General features: G+C 42.5%; 1 protein-coding gene and 1 long non-coding RNA gene across 14 annotated transcripts in view; one reads left to right on the top strand and one right to left on the bottom strand.

Moving 5' to 3' along the window:
* The window catches only part of PARD3B (par-3 family cell polarity regulator beta), a 921,213-nt gene that overhangs the window by 500,124 nt on the left and 403,885 nt on the right, over positions 1–17,204 (bottom strand). For 5 of the 13 annotated variants that reach the window (XM_023622589.2, XM_023622595.2, XM_070242143.1 and 2 more), the window contains one exon: positions 673–765. The exons of the other annotated variants lie outside the window; for them this stretch is intronic. In XM_023622589.2, the coding sequence (XP_023478357.2) occupies positions 673–765 (93 nt within the window). The remainder of the gene's footprint in view (positions 1–672; positions 766–17,204) is intronic. 13 annotated transcript variants of the gene reach the window in all.
* On the top strand, positions 2,936–11,629 carry LOC111768824 (uncharacterized). Its single transcript, XR_002801407.2, has 3 exons — positions 2,936–3,115; positions 10,883–10,986; positions 11,295–11,629. It is a non-coding gene; the product is annotated as an uncharacterized lncRNA (long non-coding RNA).

Raw genomic sequence — 17,204 nt, 5'->3', positions numbered from 1 at the left:
CCAATGTATAAAATTGTATACAATTCAGTATTCAGATAATTCAGTTCTCAATAATAGTTTGACAAATGGGAAATTCTCTCCTATATAGTATATACTTGAAAATGCAGCATAAAATTAAAATCCTTGTGCTAGTAAGACACAAACCTGTAGCGTATGTGTGTATGAAGTCCCATGTTTATACATCCGAAATACTAAACAACAAAAAATATTTTGATTAACCATGGTAGAGCAAATATTGAATTATCCATTTATTCAATGTATTAAAAATACTATATATGAAGAGGTTATTAAAGAATAGTCAGTCAAAAATTATAGGGAAAAGTATAATAGAGGTATTTTCAGGTATTAATCTGTAATCAATTAATATATCATTAATAAAATATTGTTTTTTCATATTTTCTGACATGTCTAGTATATTAGCTTTATCAAATTTGTAAACTGTTGAGATTTTTTTCCCCATTCTAAATAAGCATTCATTTTTATGTGTTCCTTTGAATTTAAAATTTATAATCCTTTTCTTAAGTAGCAGGCTCCCCAAATTCCCTAAATCGAGTCCCACAACACATAGATCTGCTTCTGCAGCTTTTTAGGGTATGTCACGTCCTGTTTTGTCTTACGTGATGGTTGTATTTTTCTTGTCTCCCTCTGGTCTCCTCATTTAACAATATTTACCGAATGCGTAAAATACCCGAGACAGTCTTCTAGGCACTCTGGATACATCGCACAGAACACACAAAGCTCCCGATCTTGCAGAGCTGTAGACAGCTGCAGGCAGACAGATAATAAAGAAGCACACAAATAAATATGGGCGTTGAAGATAGGGTAAAGCAAGTTCTTAAGAATATGAGAGAGACAGAGACAGAGAGAGAGAGAGAGAGAGAGTGATGGGGAGGAGAGGGTGGGAGCAAGCGTACATTGTAAGCTCTTTGATAGCCAGCAGCTCACCCTACTCCATCTCTTGGGATCCCTAGCAGAGTGGGTACTGAGATGCGTGCTAAACTGAACTACACAGAGCCAGAGGAACAAAGATTAACCTCTAAATTCAGAAATCTTTGGAATCTGGCATGTCCCAGACAAGGGAATTTTTCCTGTTGTTCATGAAGAGGGTCTATGCCTCCATTATGTAAATAAATCACTACTGTCGGGTTTGTCTCCCGTCACCTAACACTTTTCTCCAGTATCAACATTAATTTTAAAACAAACACTATTCACACGTATGCAGCATATATTATCACCCTCCTAACTTAATGATAAATGAGCATAACAGTGACATCAACACCAATGGTAAACAACTCCAGCAGAGGCTCTGAAACTTTGACTACAGTCCTGTCAATTACTGTGGTTTATGAAGGACTCTATTGTCTGGTCGGTTGATCTGTCAGTTTTCTATAGTTTACAGTTTTACATCCTAGGTATTTAAGAGTTTAGACTATATTCATAAGATTTATGGCAACCCATGGAATAACCAGAAGGATAATAGTTGAGTTTACTTGAAAAGATTCTTCGGAAGAGCTGACTTTTAAACGCAGTTGAAATGCAGAAGATACATGAGCTGATAAACTGTATTAAATGATGACTAAGATATTTACAGTAGGCAGACAGGCACTTGGTTTTCGAGGCTAGAGATGGACATCCACACATGGATCCTGATAAAATTTGCTCAGCCAGAAAACAGGCATGGACCAAGTGACCGAAGAAGAAATTGATTGAGACTAAGGAATCTGGTTAGAAGAACATTACTAGGAGGTCTTAAAATGAGAGAGTTTTAATTTAATTCAAATAGCAGTGAGACTTCCAAAGGGAGACAATCCATAGCATTTTTTTTTCAAGTATTGAGGAACTGGTTAAAATACATTTTAGAAAGACATTTGTAGCTTATGAATATATGAAAAATGTTGGCTAAAAGAGATATCCCAATGGTTTCTTTAGCAATTCCGTTTGGAAAATCATAAAGTGAATCTTATTATGTGTCCAGAGAAGGGGGTTTGGACTTGAGAGGACTGCTCGGTTCAGCATGGAACACATTTGGGACGGCTCATTAGGGCAGCGAGATTGCTCTGGACTAAGTGTTTGTGGAATCTTTTCCATCCTAAATTTTAGGCCACATCTCCCATTGAGTTGAGAACAGCCTCTGAAAGAATACTTCACTAGCTCTTTGCAAGATGAGAAAGGGAGAAATCAGCAATGCCTTGAGGCTGTTCAGCTCCAGTTGCAAACAATTACTGGCAACATCAAAGTCCTAAATTCAAATCACCAAGTCCTTCATGATAGATGAGAAACATCCACAAGACAACTGAAGGCATCCTGGGTGCAAATCTATATGATTTATCAGCTGCATTTGAAACCTTTGATCACTACATTTTATTGGATTGTTCGAAGTCCCTCCAGGACTAGAAGAAGTGGCGCGTTATGGAGCCACTGTCATTTGAGCTTAGGAAAGCTCAAAAGATGGTTTTATGCCAATACCTGTGTGCCCTAAATGCTGTCTTCTGTGTAGTAGCAAAGGGACCTAATGCCTCTCAGGCCCTTACTTCTGGTACGTAAAATATAGTTTCTACTTAACAGCACTTAAAATTCTAAAGAAGAGTCAATCAACTAAAGCTCACTCCAGAAAACACAGAATCTGGGCTTCCCTGGCAGGGAACACGTCTAACGAAAGTGCCAGAAGACAGTCTGACTCCATCCTGTCCTGTCCTGCATGGAGACTGTCCCAACATCTGTAGCTGTGGCTTACGACCTCATTTGTTGACCCATAGCTACTCCTGGAGCCCAGGAACCAGCTTTGACTTCAGGCCCCTTTTACCTGATGCATCTGGCAGGCAGGGGTCATATTCTATCCATGATGTGGAACCAGTCCCAGCTGTCCAAGCCTTTGTGACCTCACATTAGATAACTGAAATCTAATTCACTTGCAAGTAGCCTGGAAGACCACCCAGGTGTTTCATATGGCTGCCGTCTTGCTACTAAACAGGTCCATTACACAAGCTGGAGCACATTACACCAGCAGACTAATTCGCCCAGCGGCATGGCGAGGCAATGACCCATGGATCATTATTGACTTTCTGTGTAACTCTTGGCATCAGATTCAACGTGCATCAAAATCCACAGGCCACAGGTACAAAACTAGATGGTATTTCTTTGATCCTTCAGAAGAGGGAAATTGCTCTTGCTAACAGCATTAAAGCTCTAACTTTCACAGGAAAGACATTTAGACACAGAGGTTCTGCTAATACCAAGCATGGGGAATAGAAAGTTTGGTTTGAATTTAAAACAATTTCTACAAATGAGTTTTTGTGAGTCACAAGAATGACTAGATTTCAATCAATTTAAATAAAACAAGCCAAAGATTGAAAACCTATGACTATTTTAAGGGACAGAACAAGTAAGTTTATATCACTATTTTCCCACAGGTCCTAGGAATAAACCAAATTATACCAGAATGCGAGATGTTTACTAACTTGAAGGTGATACTTGTTCTATCCAGCTTATGTCACAAGCCCACTATACTTATGGGTGCTGCCTTGTACTAGGACAGTACTTAGTTTAACCACACAGCATGAGACAGACAATATTGATAAGAAGTCACAGAATAGCAAATTAAGGTGTAATCTAGCAAGATGAGAGGGAATCTTACAAGGCAACATAACAGCACAGGCCCACCGCCTATGAAAAGCATTACGCCTATGAAAAGCATTACGCCGCAGGTGCTGGGAAGAGGCCGGTATCTAAACTTGTCAAATGGTTCCTGAGACAAGACTCCTGTAATTTGAGAAGGATCCTGATCGCATCTTCAGGTCTTCTTGGGGCAAGCAAACCAATAGACGGTGCTGTTTTCAAAAAAGGCTGACATGGAAGAGGAGGAATTGCCCTTATAAGCTTGATATGAAAGTTCGGCGCTATCGGAACTGTCTTTGTACTGCGCTCATCCAGGTCATCTCATACTATGTTATCTATCTAGAAACAGAGGAGTTATTTGGGCCCCAAAATGAAATAGGCGAATGCTCAGATGTGCCAGTGACATCGCGAAATGATTTAATTAGTTCCTTCCCTGTAACCACTATGTGGGATGTCTGATGTGTATCTTTCTGGTTTGTGACAGTCTTTGGTTGTGTTCTTAAAGTCTATCCAATATTTTCACCAAAGGCTTGGGATACTCCTTGTCCACAGGCCCTGGTCATTTTCAAAAGTAGCTTTTAAATGATCTTTGAAGAGAAAACCCAGCAATTTCAGACTCAACTTATATACCACCATAAAAATGCTCACTACCCAGCAAATGTTGGATTCCTAGCAAGGGGTGAGGAGATGCACTCTCCCCCTGCGTGGGAGGAGCAGCAAAGTCACACTGCCAGGGTCAGACAGACGAAGATGGCAAGAACCTGTGTCTGTGAAACAGTCTACTCCACTTCCACTCCTATGTACTAATTTCACAAGCCCTTATGTTTAGAATACAGATTTCATAAACCCTTATGTTTAGAATAGATTTCGTTTCCTATCTAAAACAAACATATGGTATCAAACAGTCTTTTAATGCTCAGATTTAAATTAGTTTTAAAGAGATAAAAAGACTGAAATAGTTCTGCTATTTGAGCATGCTTAACGACAGCAATATTTATATAAACATATTGGCAGAAGAAATGTTACATTCCCTATATCTCAGTGGGCCCACGGTTTCATTTTAGAAGCAACACATTTGCCTAAAACATTCACAATGTTGTATATGGATACGATGGACCGAATGGCGAGGAGACCGACTTCCAACAACTTTTCAGCATTCAAACAATTTAACTCTAAATTACAGAGGTGCTCCCCTACACAACCTAAGTGTCCATCAGTGCTGGCTTGTTCTATTTGGTTGCCACATGGTCACTGTTAGTTTTGTGCAAATATTCAACAGACAGCAGAGTGCACTCAGGCCTCCTGAGTGCCAGGCAGAGTTCACGCTGCTGTCTCTGAAATTCAGCTCAGGAGAATCTCTAGATCCTTGAAAGCAGGATTTTCTCATTCTGCAGGTTTCAATCCATTCATGAGCCTTGCAATCAATTTAAGGGTCATGATCAGCATTCTATACCGGGGATGGTATAGAAAACATCAGACCGTGTTACACATAAGAAAGATACGCTTTGTTTTATAGATCAGTTACACACGCATGTGTGTGCTGGGTTGCCCTGTAAAATGCATCTTCTTGCTTTCTGTCATGGTCAAAAGTGTTCAAAAGACAACAGCCACAGTTCTAAATCTGCCTTGCAGAGGATGCTAAGTGGCAGCTTTGCAGCCCACACTGGCTTGGGAGGTCTCTAGGGGATGGCAACCTCCTCCAGGAAACACAGTCAGCCCAGGAGGAAGGCTGATCATCTACTTCCAGAGCCTTCTGTCTTGCAGCTTGACGTCCTGTGTAACGTTTATTTTGCTCAGGTATTTACTGGAAACTTGCTGAGTGCTCAGAACTGTGCTAAAACCTGGGGAAACAAAGATGAATATGACACAGTCCTTGACCCCCAAAAGGCCCTGAAGAGACTGACTGGTACACAGTGATGCATAAGATAATGTCACTAAGGATATCTGAGCAGTCACCCCAAAGGGCTGCAGGAGCAAAAGGGACAACTATAGTGTAGCTGTTGGAGAGCTGGCATCTTAGTAGGTAATCGCTCAGTGAGTATTCACATATTCCTCCATCCTTCCATCCATCCATCCATCCTTCCATCCCTCCATCCACCCCCCCCCCCCCCCACCTCCTACCATGTTCAAGGCACTAAGGTGGAAGCTGGGGAAACTTAGATGAACAAGAGAAGGGGACGACCTTGGAAGAGCTCCCGGCCCAGAGGAGAGAGAGACTTAGAGGACGTGTGAGCAACAGGAATGGTGATGAGCAGGCACAGAGACGCTGCAGAGTGTTGTAGTTACGGCTGGCCTCCCACAGGAGGAGGGGCTGAGAGTGGTGGTGGGTGATGGTGGAGAGAGGAGGAAGACCTGATGCCCAAAACAAAGCTGTCCATATTTTAGACACAGCAAGATAATGAGAACCAAGTGCACACACATTTGTGGACATTTTCAAAGCTAAATGCCAAAAATACAGGCAGAAGTTAAGATAGAGGCCAGTACTCTGGAACTGGAGATGATGCTTAAATCAAAGAGGCAGAAACAGAGAAATGATGTAAATCAGATTCTAGCACTTTCCTGCTTCAAATCCTCATTTCTGACCATTTCCAATAGAACCACATTGGATTTTTACCAAGACCTACAAGATTCTGTGATTTGGCCTGACCCCCACCCGTTGGCCACTGCACTCCAGCCACCTGGCCCCTGCCTGGCCCTGGATCTTCCCAGACAGCAGCCCCAGGGCCTTAGCACCAGCTGAGCCCTCTCCTCTCAATCACTCTCCATTCCTTTATCCTGCTTGATTTTCTTCATTACAATGTCACTATCAGAAATACTCTGTACATTTGTCTACATGTGTAATTTCTGACTCGGCTAGGATGGAAGCTTCTTGAGGACAGAGATCTTGTGTACCTATTTACTGCTGTATGCCCAGACCCCTGCATTCTGTGGGCACTGTACAAAGGTTTGTTAAGTCAAGGAAAGACTCAAGGGAGTTGGGACAGGTGTAAGTTAAGCAGTCGTGCAGGGACACAGGTGGGTCTGAACCAGAATACACAGAACTAAATGACAAATCAGCAATCCAGGTTGCTGATTAAGACTTCCAAGATCAGATACAAAGTGTATGTGTGTCAAGGGGTGACGGGTCAGGGATCAGGGTCGGGGGTAGAAGACGTGGAGTAGGAGTCACCTTGGACCTCAGAGGCAGGCTAGTGATAAACCCAGAAAGACTCTTGGCCTTTTACGTGTCTGCTCAACAGGAACCCAGACCACTGATCCAGTGCCATGGATACAGAAAAACCAGTAACAACATCACTCTGCTGATTCTCACGTGAGTGCATAGTCAAACCAAGGCAGAGAATCTGGAGACCAAACTGCCAGAGAAGACACTGTGGCCCAAATTCTGTCAGCAGTCCCAGAGTGTCACTTAGGAAAAAAATGAGAAAACATTTATTCCAATTTATTCTTCACGGGACTGGTGGAAGACAACGCCTCCAAGATAATAAAAGTTATCCGTGATGTTAGCGGCAAGCTATTTAGCACAACTGAAGGACGCTGTGCCTGTGTCATACGGGCAGTTGTGGTGGAGAAATCCTGACTTTTTTGGCAATGACAGCAGTCCAAAAGGAAAACTCAGCCATGGCAAGCCCATCTAACGGTTGCTGTGAATCACCCCGATTATGAGCCGCAAGTCTGCAATCACTGGCATACAGCAACTCCCGACTAATAGCCGTGAGCAGTTGCCTTCGCTATCTAAGTGTCACAGACTGAGCACACTCTTGCCCGACTTAAACTCAGCATTAATAGCTGATTCACAGCCTGGGGAGGCTCAATATTCTACTGCTGGAAAGAAGATAAACAGCAACGACACAAAGATGCAGCCCTTTTTAGTGCCGCTAGTTAAACCGAATGCATTTAATCTTTCTCCTGCATCTAAAATGTCTGTCATCTTCTCTTGGAGAATGAATGATATTTAAACACTCCTGCAGAAAACTAGTTTCTTGAAGGCTTTTCCACATACCAAACGGCAAACAGAATAGAAAATCCTGGTTATACTCAGTGTCACAGGACACAAATCATTAGGTTGCCGGAGGACATGCTGTTCCTGGTTCCACAGGCAGAGAAAACCACGTGATGGTTAGTGACAGCACCTACCCATAGCCCTGAAACACACAACAAGTTTCTGTAGCGGAGACTCGTACGATCTGCTCTGGAAACAAATGCGATGCTTCACTAACAATCATGGTATGAAAGCGTGATATATATACATGGAAATTATCCACATCAAATGGTTTTTTCTCACACCGGTCTAGCATGACAAGAAATTAACTCATAATGTCTTATCGGAAAGAGTTGATCAACATCTCTGGACAAATGCCCCCTTAACCACCACCTCCGTTACCACAGCTAGCAAGTCCTACCATTTGGAAGAAAAAAGTAAATAGATACGAGGTACATTCTTGAGGAAGAATGAACCCTGGCAGAAAATGATGGAGATGCTTACATGATCACGGCAGCCTCATCAAGAGCTCACCAAGCACGAGGCACAATTCTAAGTGCTTTGCTTGCTTGTTAATCTTCACAGTGATTCTAAAGCTTGAGGATGACTATTACTCCATGCCACAGCTAAGGAAATGGAGACCAAGAAAAGGTAAGTGATTTGCTTCTGGTCACACACCTACTATTTGGCAAAAGGGGGATTCAAACCCAAGCAGTTGCCTTCGAAAGCCTGTACCACTATCCCCACGCACAGTGCACCCTTCAAGGAGATGCCTGTGAACAAACCAAAGCAGATGCTGCCAGACCAAGTCCTAGAGATGCTAATGTAAGCGCACATTTGTTTTCGTAAGGAAGGACATGCAGCTCTTACTAAGCACCTGAAGGGTGAGTCCATCAGTGTATTCTTTAAAGGAGGAAAGCCTAAACACCTCAATTACATTTAATTCACGTTGAAGAGGAACTATCACTGTGTAAAATGCCCTTTGGCAAGTTTGTTCCAGCTGCCGTACAGCATAGGGCATCTAGCTACACAGCTGGAGCGCCACAGTTAGGGTCCTTGGGAACTGGGAATGGGGTCAGGCTCATTGTAATCCCAGTCCAAAAAAAAAAAAAAAAGGAAAAAGAAAATCCACTGCTGCTAAAAATAAATAAATACATGAAAATAAAAATAAATGATTTGGGGGCACCAAGAAAGATGCAAACTCAGTGACCATAGTTACCAGAGGTAACTCCCCAGCTTTCCCTTTCTTCCATTTCCTTTGCTGGGAGGCCAAAGGTGGGGACCTGTCTAAGCGCACCGCCGCCCTGTACAACCATGATTTTAATCGACATTGTGCTGTGTTAATGAGTGCCAACCATGTGCCAGATGGTGATGACAACAAAGCCTTCTCCACAGTCCTGCCCAGTGGGATCACCCCCTCTCCTCTCCGTGAAAGCGATCACCAATGTGGTAATGAGCCAACTCCGATGCAACCCGACTTCTAATCCCCCGGCACCTTCTGATTGGGCACTGCACCAGGACTTGGCATGAAAAAGGCACCTGGAGTGCTGTCGGATGATCTCTTCAGGGATAATGGACCAGGGAACTGAGCCCGTAATGATTTCATATCAGTTTGTTCAAGTTCAGTTGCTATTAATTGGGTTCAAGTTCAGCTCCAGTTCACACAATCTAAATAAATAGCTGTTGAAACCAGCTTAGCGCCTGGCACAGTACGAATCTTTGTAACTCACAAGAAGCAAGCAAAAGAGAAAGATGTAGAGGGACGCCTTGCATAGACGTTGTCTGGGGCATACAGTCTGCCAGTGGACGTGTGAGGGGGTAACCCAACGTTGTTCTGGCTGGTTACAATCCTGCATGGTTATATTGCCTAACACATGATAATATTCTGAAGAATTGAGCCTGAAAGCAGTTTTTAAATGTAGTAAAACTTGCACATAATTCTTGAGAACAGCTACAGGCAAAAGGCTGGCTTGAAGTTAACATGGTCTAGAATCTGGACTTTATATTTTCCACCCTCCTTGGCAATTCTAAGGTGTTAATTCTGTTGTAATCTAAGAAAAATCTGAAAAAGAAATGTTTTAGACAAATTCATTGTCAACCAGAGAAAAGGAGCAATATCTCAGAGAAAAAAAATCTATTTAAAAAATACGGCTTTGCATATTTTATGGGAAAAATCAATCCCAAATCTATTTTATTCTAGCCCATTAAGATTTACTCTAAGTCGGTTTCACTAGAAGGAAATTTAAAATACATTTCTAAAGATCATTTGTAGGAAATTTTGAATGAAGGCATTTTCCAATTCCACGTTAGCTGGCAAATTCTGATTTCTACTAGAATTCAGTCATAAATATTATATCTAAAAGTGGGTGGGTTTGAGAAGACACTGGCATGGTTATTTAATAAAGTAACAGAAGTACATATTGAAGGCAGTATGTGCAAGTAACATTAGACAGGATATATAATACATATCTACTTTTTGTGGTACAGTAATAGACCATTTTAAAATATAACTAGCTTAATTTAACTGAATATAGTCATTAGATTTATTTTTATTACCTATGTATATTGTTAAATCTAAACAATGAAATAAGAAGTGATTACCAAAACCAGCAAATAATGGAAATAAGGATAAAAGAAACAAAGGATTGAATTTATTTGAAAAATGTACCTTGTGATATTTTGCATTTTCCTTTTTGTTTTGTTTTCTCTGAGTAAAAGCAAAAGGCGTTTGATCAGGTATGAAGACTACGAGACCCTAACAACACACCTGAAGCACCGTCAAGTGTAGGAAAAAACACGGTCTATGGAATCAAAAGGACGTGGATTCCCTGTGTTTCTGCCATTTACTTAATGCACGAGTAGGCCAAGCTCCTTAACTTCCTTGAGTCTCAGTTTCCTCACATTTAAAGCGAGAATGCAGAGAAAGGAACAAGCAGAGGGCCACTGGAAAGAGCGAACAAGAAAACGTCTACCGCGTCCAGCAAAATGCGCACAACCTAATAGGTGTTCAGTAAACGTTGTCCGCTCCTGCTTGCCACAGAGTAATCCCACGTACTCTGGTTTCACTTTGCAGTCAGTCCTTCCAGAGGCAGCTGAGCAGCTGCTGAGTGGTTCACATGCAACTGTGAGCCACAGGAATTCATGCCCCAGTGCTTGCCCAGAATCATGAAAACCTGTGACACACAATTTGCCTACCATTTACAATACATTTTACTGTTTTATTACAAAGTCTAAATAATTATTTTATCCTACATTCCAGCTACTCATAACCTGTTTCCCGATCCTCAGGAGAGCTTTAACATTGGGATCCAGCCAGTGCAGATGTATTTCTACCAAATTATGGAAACAGTCCTTCCCAGGACACCTCCCCAGGTGTGGACCTATCTGTACAGGTTTGTGACATCATTCCCACTTGCTTTATATGCTGTATTAGAAATTTGCTGTTATGGGGCAACCCACAGGTGATTGTGCTTCTTCTGCCCTTCTGTCACCATCACCTTCCTCTGACCTCTGTCACCCTTTCACTGAGGTGCTGAGGGAGTCCCCTCCTGGTCAGATTTCCAGTCCAAGTAATCCTGGTCTCTGAAGGGAAGGCCTCTGGCGGGAGCGCCCTGCAGCCTGCCAACTCCCATCTGCTTCCTGTTGGCCCGCACGGTAACCTCTGCCTTGTTTGCTTGACTTCGCCCATCTCTACTTTCAGATTGAGAGCTCAAGGACAGCAGTGGAGTACAATGTCCAAAAGACTGGCCTTGAAGACGGCTCAATAACAGAATCCTGAGCTGAAGCGCCCCACCCTGCGAGCACTAGGGTTTTAAAATCTAGAGGGAAATGCCACCTCACATCAATATTAGCAATCTGACTTTGACTACACACGGACAGAAGTTTCAAAAATAATTTCATATATAGAACAAGTCCCTGAATGTAAGAAGCGGAGATGGCATGCCCCAGACCCTTCATAAGTGATCAATTCCCTAAAGAAATGTCATAATTGTAAATGCAACCTGACATGGAAATAAACTTATTTTTATCTGAAAATATAAACTCTTCCCCTTATTTTGCAGTAATGAATTTATGAGGAGGGTATTTTTTCCTAAGGCCAGTGAGAACCTGTCTGCATTTATGAAATTCTAATAAGAGTTTAGAAGGAAACAAAAGAAATACGCTCTGATTTATTTCAACAAATGTGCACTAAGCACCTATTATGTTTCTCGTTTATAGGCAATATTGAGTAGTCTAAACCACTCCTTCCCCCGAAGGAACACATGGGGATACTGGAAACCACACATACAGCAATGCAAACAATGCAAGACAATTTCATCTCTCAGTATGGAGCTGAGTAGTAGAAACCTCCTAAGTACTGCACAGGGGCTAAAAAGGGACATGTGGATGTCATCCAAGAGGTCAGAAGAGTCTGCAGTGTCCCCCAGTAATAAGGATGGGATTGGGATGGATAAAGAAAGTAGGGGCAGGCATTCTGAGTGAAGGGCAATGCAAAGTTAGTTACAGTGGCAGAGATGACCAGAGCTCACAGAGTCAGGAAGCAGGTGGGGAGGAGGAGTGAGCAGACCCTGACCACTCTGATGAAACTGAAGTAGGAGCTACACACAAAGACACCCTACCTTCCCATGAAGGACTGTAACTTTATCACCACTGAGGCTGTGCCATGGCCATAATCCAGAAAATTAGTCTATGGAGCACTGCCCTGCCTACCACACGCTATCTCTTGGCCAGTTCTCTAAGCAACTCTCACTTCTACCTTTCCACCCCTCATACTCTTTCTCTCTCTGTACTTTCTCCCAGTTTCTGCCTTTGTCATTCTGGCACTTTTCTTTCAAGAATCATCCAGTCAACCTTCAGGGAAATGCAAATCGAAACCACAAAGAGGTACCACTTCACATCCACTAGGATGACGACGGAGTTTGTGAGAATGGGGAGGTCTGAATCCTTATCCACTGCTGGTGGGAACGCAAAGCCATGCGGCAGCTGTGGAACAGCCTTGTAGTTCCTGAGATGGTCAACTACAGAATTGCCATGTGACTCAGCAATTCCACTCCTAGGTACACATCCAAAAGGAATGAACACTTATGTCCACACAGAAACTTGTACACAAACGCTCATAACAGCAGTATTATTCATAATAGCTAAAGGGTGGAAACAACCCAAGTGTCCACAAACTGATGAATGGATAGATAAAATGTGATCCATCCATAAAATGGAAGATTATTTGGCAATAAAAATAAATGAGGTTTTGATATTTGCTACAACATAGATAAGCTTTGAAAACATTATGTTAAGTGACAGAAGCCATTGAGAAAGGATCACTTATTGTATGATTCCACTTACAGGAAAGGTCCAGAACAGGCCAATCTACAGAGAAAGAAAGTAGGTGAGTTGGTTGCTAAGGTTCAGGCTGAGCTGGGGAGTGGGGGCATTAGGAGGCATTGCTAAGGGGTGCAGACTTTCTTCTGGTGTGGTGAAAACACTCTAAAATGATTGTGATGGTAGTTGCACAATTCTCTGAATACACTAAAACCACCGAATTGTACACTTTAAATGGATGGGCTGTATGTTATCAATTAAATCTTAATAGCTGTAAAATCAGAAAGAACCATCCATTCTGATGATTTTAAGTAAAAATCACTTTTATGGGGCTGACCTGACGGCACAGTGGTTAAGTTTGGAGCACTCTCTTTTGGTGGCCTGGGTTCAGATCCCAGGCACAGACTTAGACCACCCATCAGCCATGCTGTGGCAGCAAACCACATAAAAAGTGGAGGAAGATTGGCACGGATGTTAGCTCAGGGCTAATCTTCCTCAAGCAAAAAAAGAGGAAGACTGGCAACAGATATTAACTCAGGTCTAATCTTCCTCAGCAAAAAACCCGCAAAAAACAAAAAAACCCACACTTTTATTACATGAGTCATGAAAACCCTAGCTTCTCAGAGCTGAGGTGGGTGTGGCAGATGTGGGCTATTGAGGGAAATTTTTTTAATAGAACTCACTGGTCAAGCAAAATACTGCATGAAACATAATAAATAAAACAGAAAAAATCAATATTCCATTAATCTGCTCGTGCATTTTTTAGTTAGACAGCAAAGTCAGATTGGCAACCTTTGGGTCAACTTTGTAATGTTTAATTACATGCTTGGGTCAGGAACAATGAGGCTCTCCTGACGAGGCGAAGTCTAGGTATATATTACATCTGTTTAAGTGTGCATAGTATTCTTATTACACTTTTCAAAAGCGTTTAGAGTCAAATGTTTCTGGAATCTTTGCAGAACCATTTGATTCTACAAGAGATGAGTTGAAAACATTTAACCTTGTTCAATGCTCTTAGCTTGTCAAAGAGAAACTGAGGCTCAGAATAGTGCCTTCGTCATACGGCTAATCAGTTTCAGAATGCTGTTCTCCTAACTCCCATCCTCCTTTCCAGATTTAATGACCACATTTCATATTCTGGATATTAAATGGAAGCAATGGGGCTACGGGTAAATAAGTAGATATACGTACACAGATAGATCACACCTGCTGATTACTCCTGAGCGTGAGCTCCTTAAAGGATTCCAAACCACTCCCTTCTGCACCCCAGCACTTAGCATGGTGCCTGGCAACCGCCTAGGCTCACTCAACATTTAAGGAATTAATACCTAAGGAATGAACTTTATCTGCTAGTATTACTAAAAAACATTGATTTCCAAACTGGAGTTCAGCCGCTTATCTCTAACCGCCTAAATGTCCCCTGTGCTTAAACGAACTGTGTCGTAAATTACACTTAGCTTCCCCTCCTGTCAGCTCCCCTTTTGACCTCTCCGTTTCTGCCAATGGTCCCATCTTTCTATGAGTCACCCAGTGACAAGGCCAAGATTTAGAGAGTATCTACACAGGACAATTCAGTAGAGTCTAGGACAACTTCATTTAGGCAATCGAGGTTAAGCGGAAATTAAGGCAGTAAGCAAGTCACTGACATGGGTGATGATGGAGAGGAGGGGTTAGGAAAGCAAGAGCGTCCCTCAGTGAGACCAGTAAGCAAAGCAGGGCAAAATGATGACACATTATTCAAGAGAGCAATCCAGGCTAGGGCAGATGTTCACACAAGTGGAAAGCAATGAGTGCACATGGGGCACTGGTAAGATGCTGTCGGAATCTCAGGTCAGTGAATGGTTACTCTGGAAATGGTAAAAATCAACTCATAATAGGTGAGTACAGACATCTGCCAAAATGTCCTTGACCAAGAATGTGACGGTGGGACAACCAAGATGTAGCCTCAGAAGCAAGAATCAGAATATGATTAAAATTTTTAAAAGGAAATTTTAGTTCATTCAATAATATTTTTTTCCTGGTAGGACATGATATTTATGTCAACAATAACTACTACATCAGCATATGTCCGCGAGGGTGTAATGTCCTGTCTGTGCTATGGAACTGGCCCAGCTCCCTGAAGCGTCTGTGACCTTACACTACACATCTGAGCGCCAGGCACTCCTTTCCACACTTCACATGCCCTTGATGAACGCTGCAAAGGTAGATGTGACCACGCTGTTTGACAGAGGAAGAACCCAAGACACAGAGAAGATACATAATCTGGCGGAGATCCCAAAGGTCACATGTGAGGGAGCCAGAGTTGGAACTCAGGTCTGCCTACTCCCCAGCCTGCGCTCCTTCCTGTACATCAAAATCGTTTCCAGACACAACTTCCCTCTAAACAGGACAAGGGGGAGGTGGTGGGGGTTGGAGAGGAAGAATTCACAGAATATTTGCACAGCTCTGAGGAGAACAGGATGCTCTGCTTCTAAACATATAATCACGGATATTTACACAGAAAAATCCTCCAGTAGAGGAGTGTAATTCAGCAGGCTGCCCAAGCTCAATGGAAATATCCCTTATGAATAGTCACTCCCTTTAACTCTTCTTGCACTGAATAACCTTATGCGCTAGGATTTCGTCTCCTGAGTAGACTTCCCTGAGCAGGTTACCAACCACGGTTCTTGAGACAGACATTTCCCCTCCAGGAAAGTGATCAATCGTTGTAAGGTTCACAAACTGCTCCAATGAGTTTTGGCCCTGGGAGCCTGTCCACCTGTGGGAAAATTAATAAAATAGCACGTGTGGACCCTAAAAGCAGAGAGGTCATATATATGGAACTTTCCAGTGATCAAAGGACTTCCACATTTACTCTACGTCCCAAGGACGTCAATGTCTCTTGAACACATCCCTTTTCCATGCCCACTGACACCACTCTAGAGGTTCAATTATTTTCAGAGCAGGGAACTCCAGTCCTTGTATGTTCTACGATTAGCCCAAAGCAATAAATCTGGGTTTAGATCCTCCTCATTTCTTGACTTGGATCATGTTAAAAATGGTTTTCCTCGTCTGGTTTCTTTCAGCATGAAAGTTAACAGACAGCTATAGAATCAAATCCTGCCTGCTTCCCTTACGAAATCTGTATGACTTTGGGCAAGTAGCTTAACATGGCAGCACCTGAGTTTCCTCACCTGTAAGTGGAAGTAATGACCGCATTTATCTGTAAGAACTGTGAAGATAAGAAATTCACACAAAGTGCTCAGAATAGCGCCTGACACAGAGCGTGTTTTCAACACATTTACCTATAAAGTTACTACTCCTTGAGCTCCCTTGCACACTTCTATGGCTCCCACTCATTTACAGCTTTGCATGTGTCTCCATAGTGCAGCCCTCAACGCTCTTGCAAAGGGATGTCAAACAGTTCCCAGTCTACCGCGTAACGGGAGTGAGGTTGATCCAGGCTCCCTCTCGATTACCACAACTTTCTCATTGCTTTAAGCTTTGCTCAGACTAAAATGCACGGGAGACCATCTGGATCATTTCTTTCTATTCCTTACTGTTTTCTGATCCTCATCTTACATCCCAAAAACCCCATGAATTATTCCTGCTCCTCTCTAACCTCCAGTAAATTCTTGATTCTCTGGACTCTTATGATGCTTATGGGAACTATTTGGAAGTTACTCATCTATATGTTTTATTTAAGTTTCATACATCCACGTCATTTTCCCACCTACATGTTTTGACTTTTCAACAACAGAGTGTTTGGCATGTAAGAAAGCAAGCTATGAAGGGAGAGAGCAGTTCAGTAAGATAGGAAGCACATTCCACACACCTACAGGACACTGGTCCACATTCAGAGAAGCAGAGACTGTAAACCCAGAAGACAGGCAGGCACCATGGGACAGATCAATGCCTTACAAACCATGAGCTGTGGAACCCTACATTTCCAGAAGAAGCACTGGTACCCAGAGGTGGTCCCTGAACTCCTTGTGCCCATGAGAATCAGAGTAATGCCTCTTTCATTTACTTTATATGCTTGCATTCTACATAAAATTTCCTTAGAAAGCAATGATCCCTCAGGTTAAACAGTGTCTGAAAATCCATAGATTAAAGAACCATTCACGTCTCCAACAGCTACCAAGAGCCTGCCCTGGGCAGAGACTTATCAGAGCTGAGTCCGAGTACCACACGTGTGAAGGCCAGCGTGGCCGGTGATGAAGAACAAGAGGGTAACGGCATGAAAAGAGCCCGCAGACGCCGGCAGGGGTCAGTACAGGCAGGTGTGGTGGGTGGGGAAGGGTTTGAATTT

The sequence above is a fragment of the Equus caballus genome, chromosome 18 (assembly GCF_041296265.1).
Source record: "Equus caballus isolate H_3958 breed thoroughbred chromosome 18, TB-T2T, whole genome shotgun sequence".
In the NCBI taxonomy this organism is placed as follows: Eukaryota; Metazoa; Chordata; class Mammalia; order Perissodactyla; family Equidae; genus Equus; species Equus caballus.
Note: the sequence above shows the minus strand (reverse complement) of the source record. Positions and strands in the feature narration are given on the sequence as shown.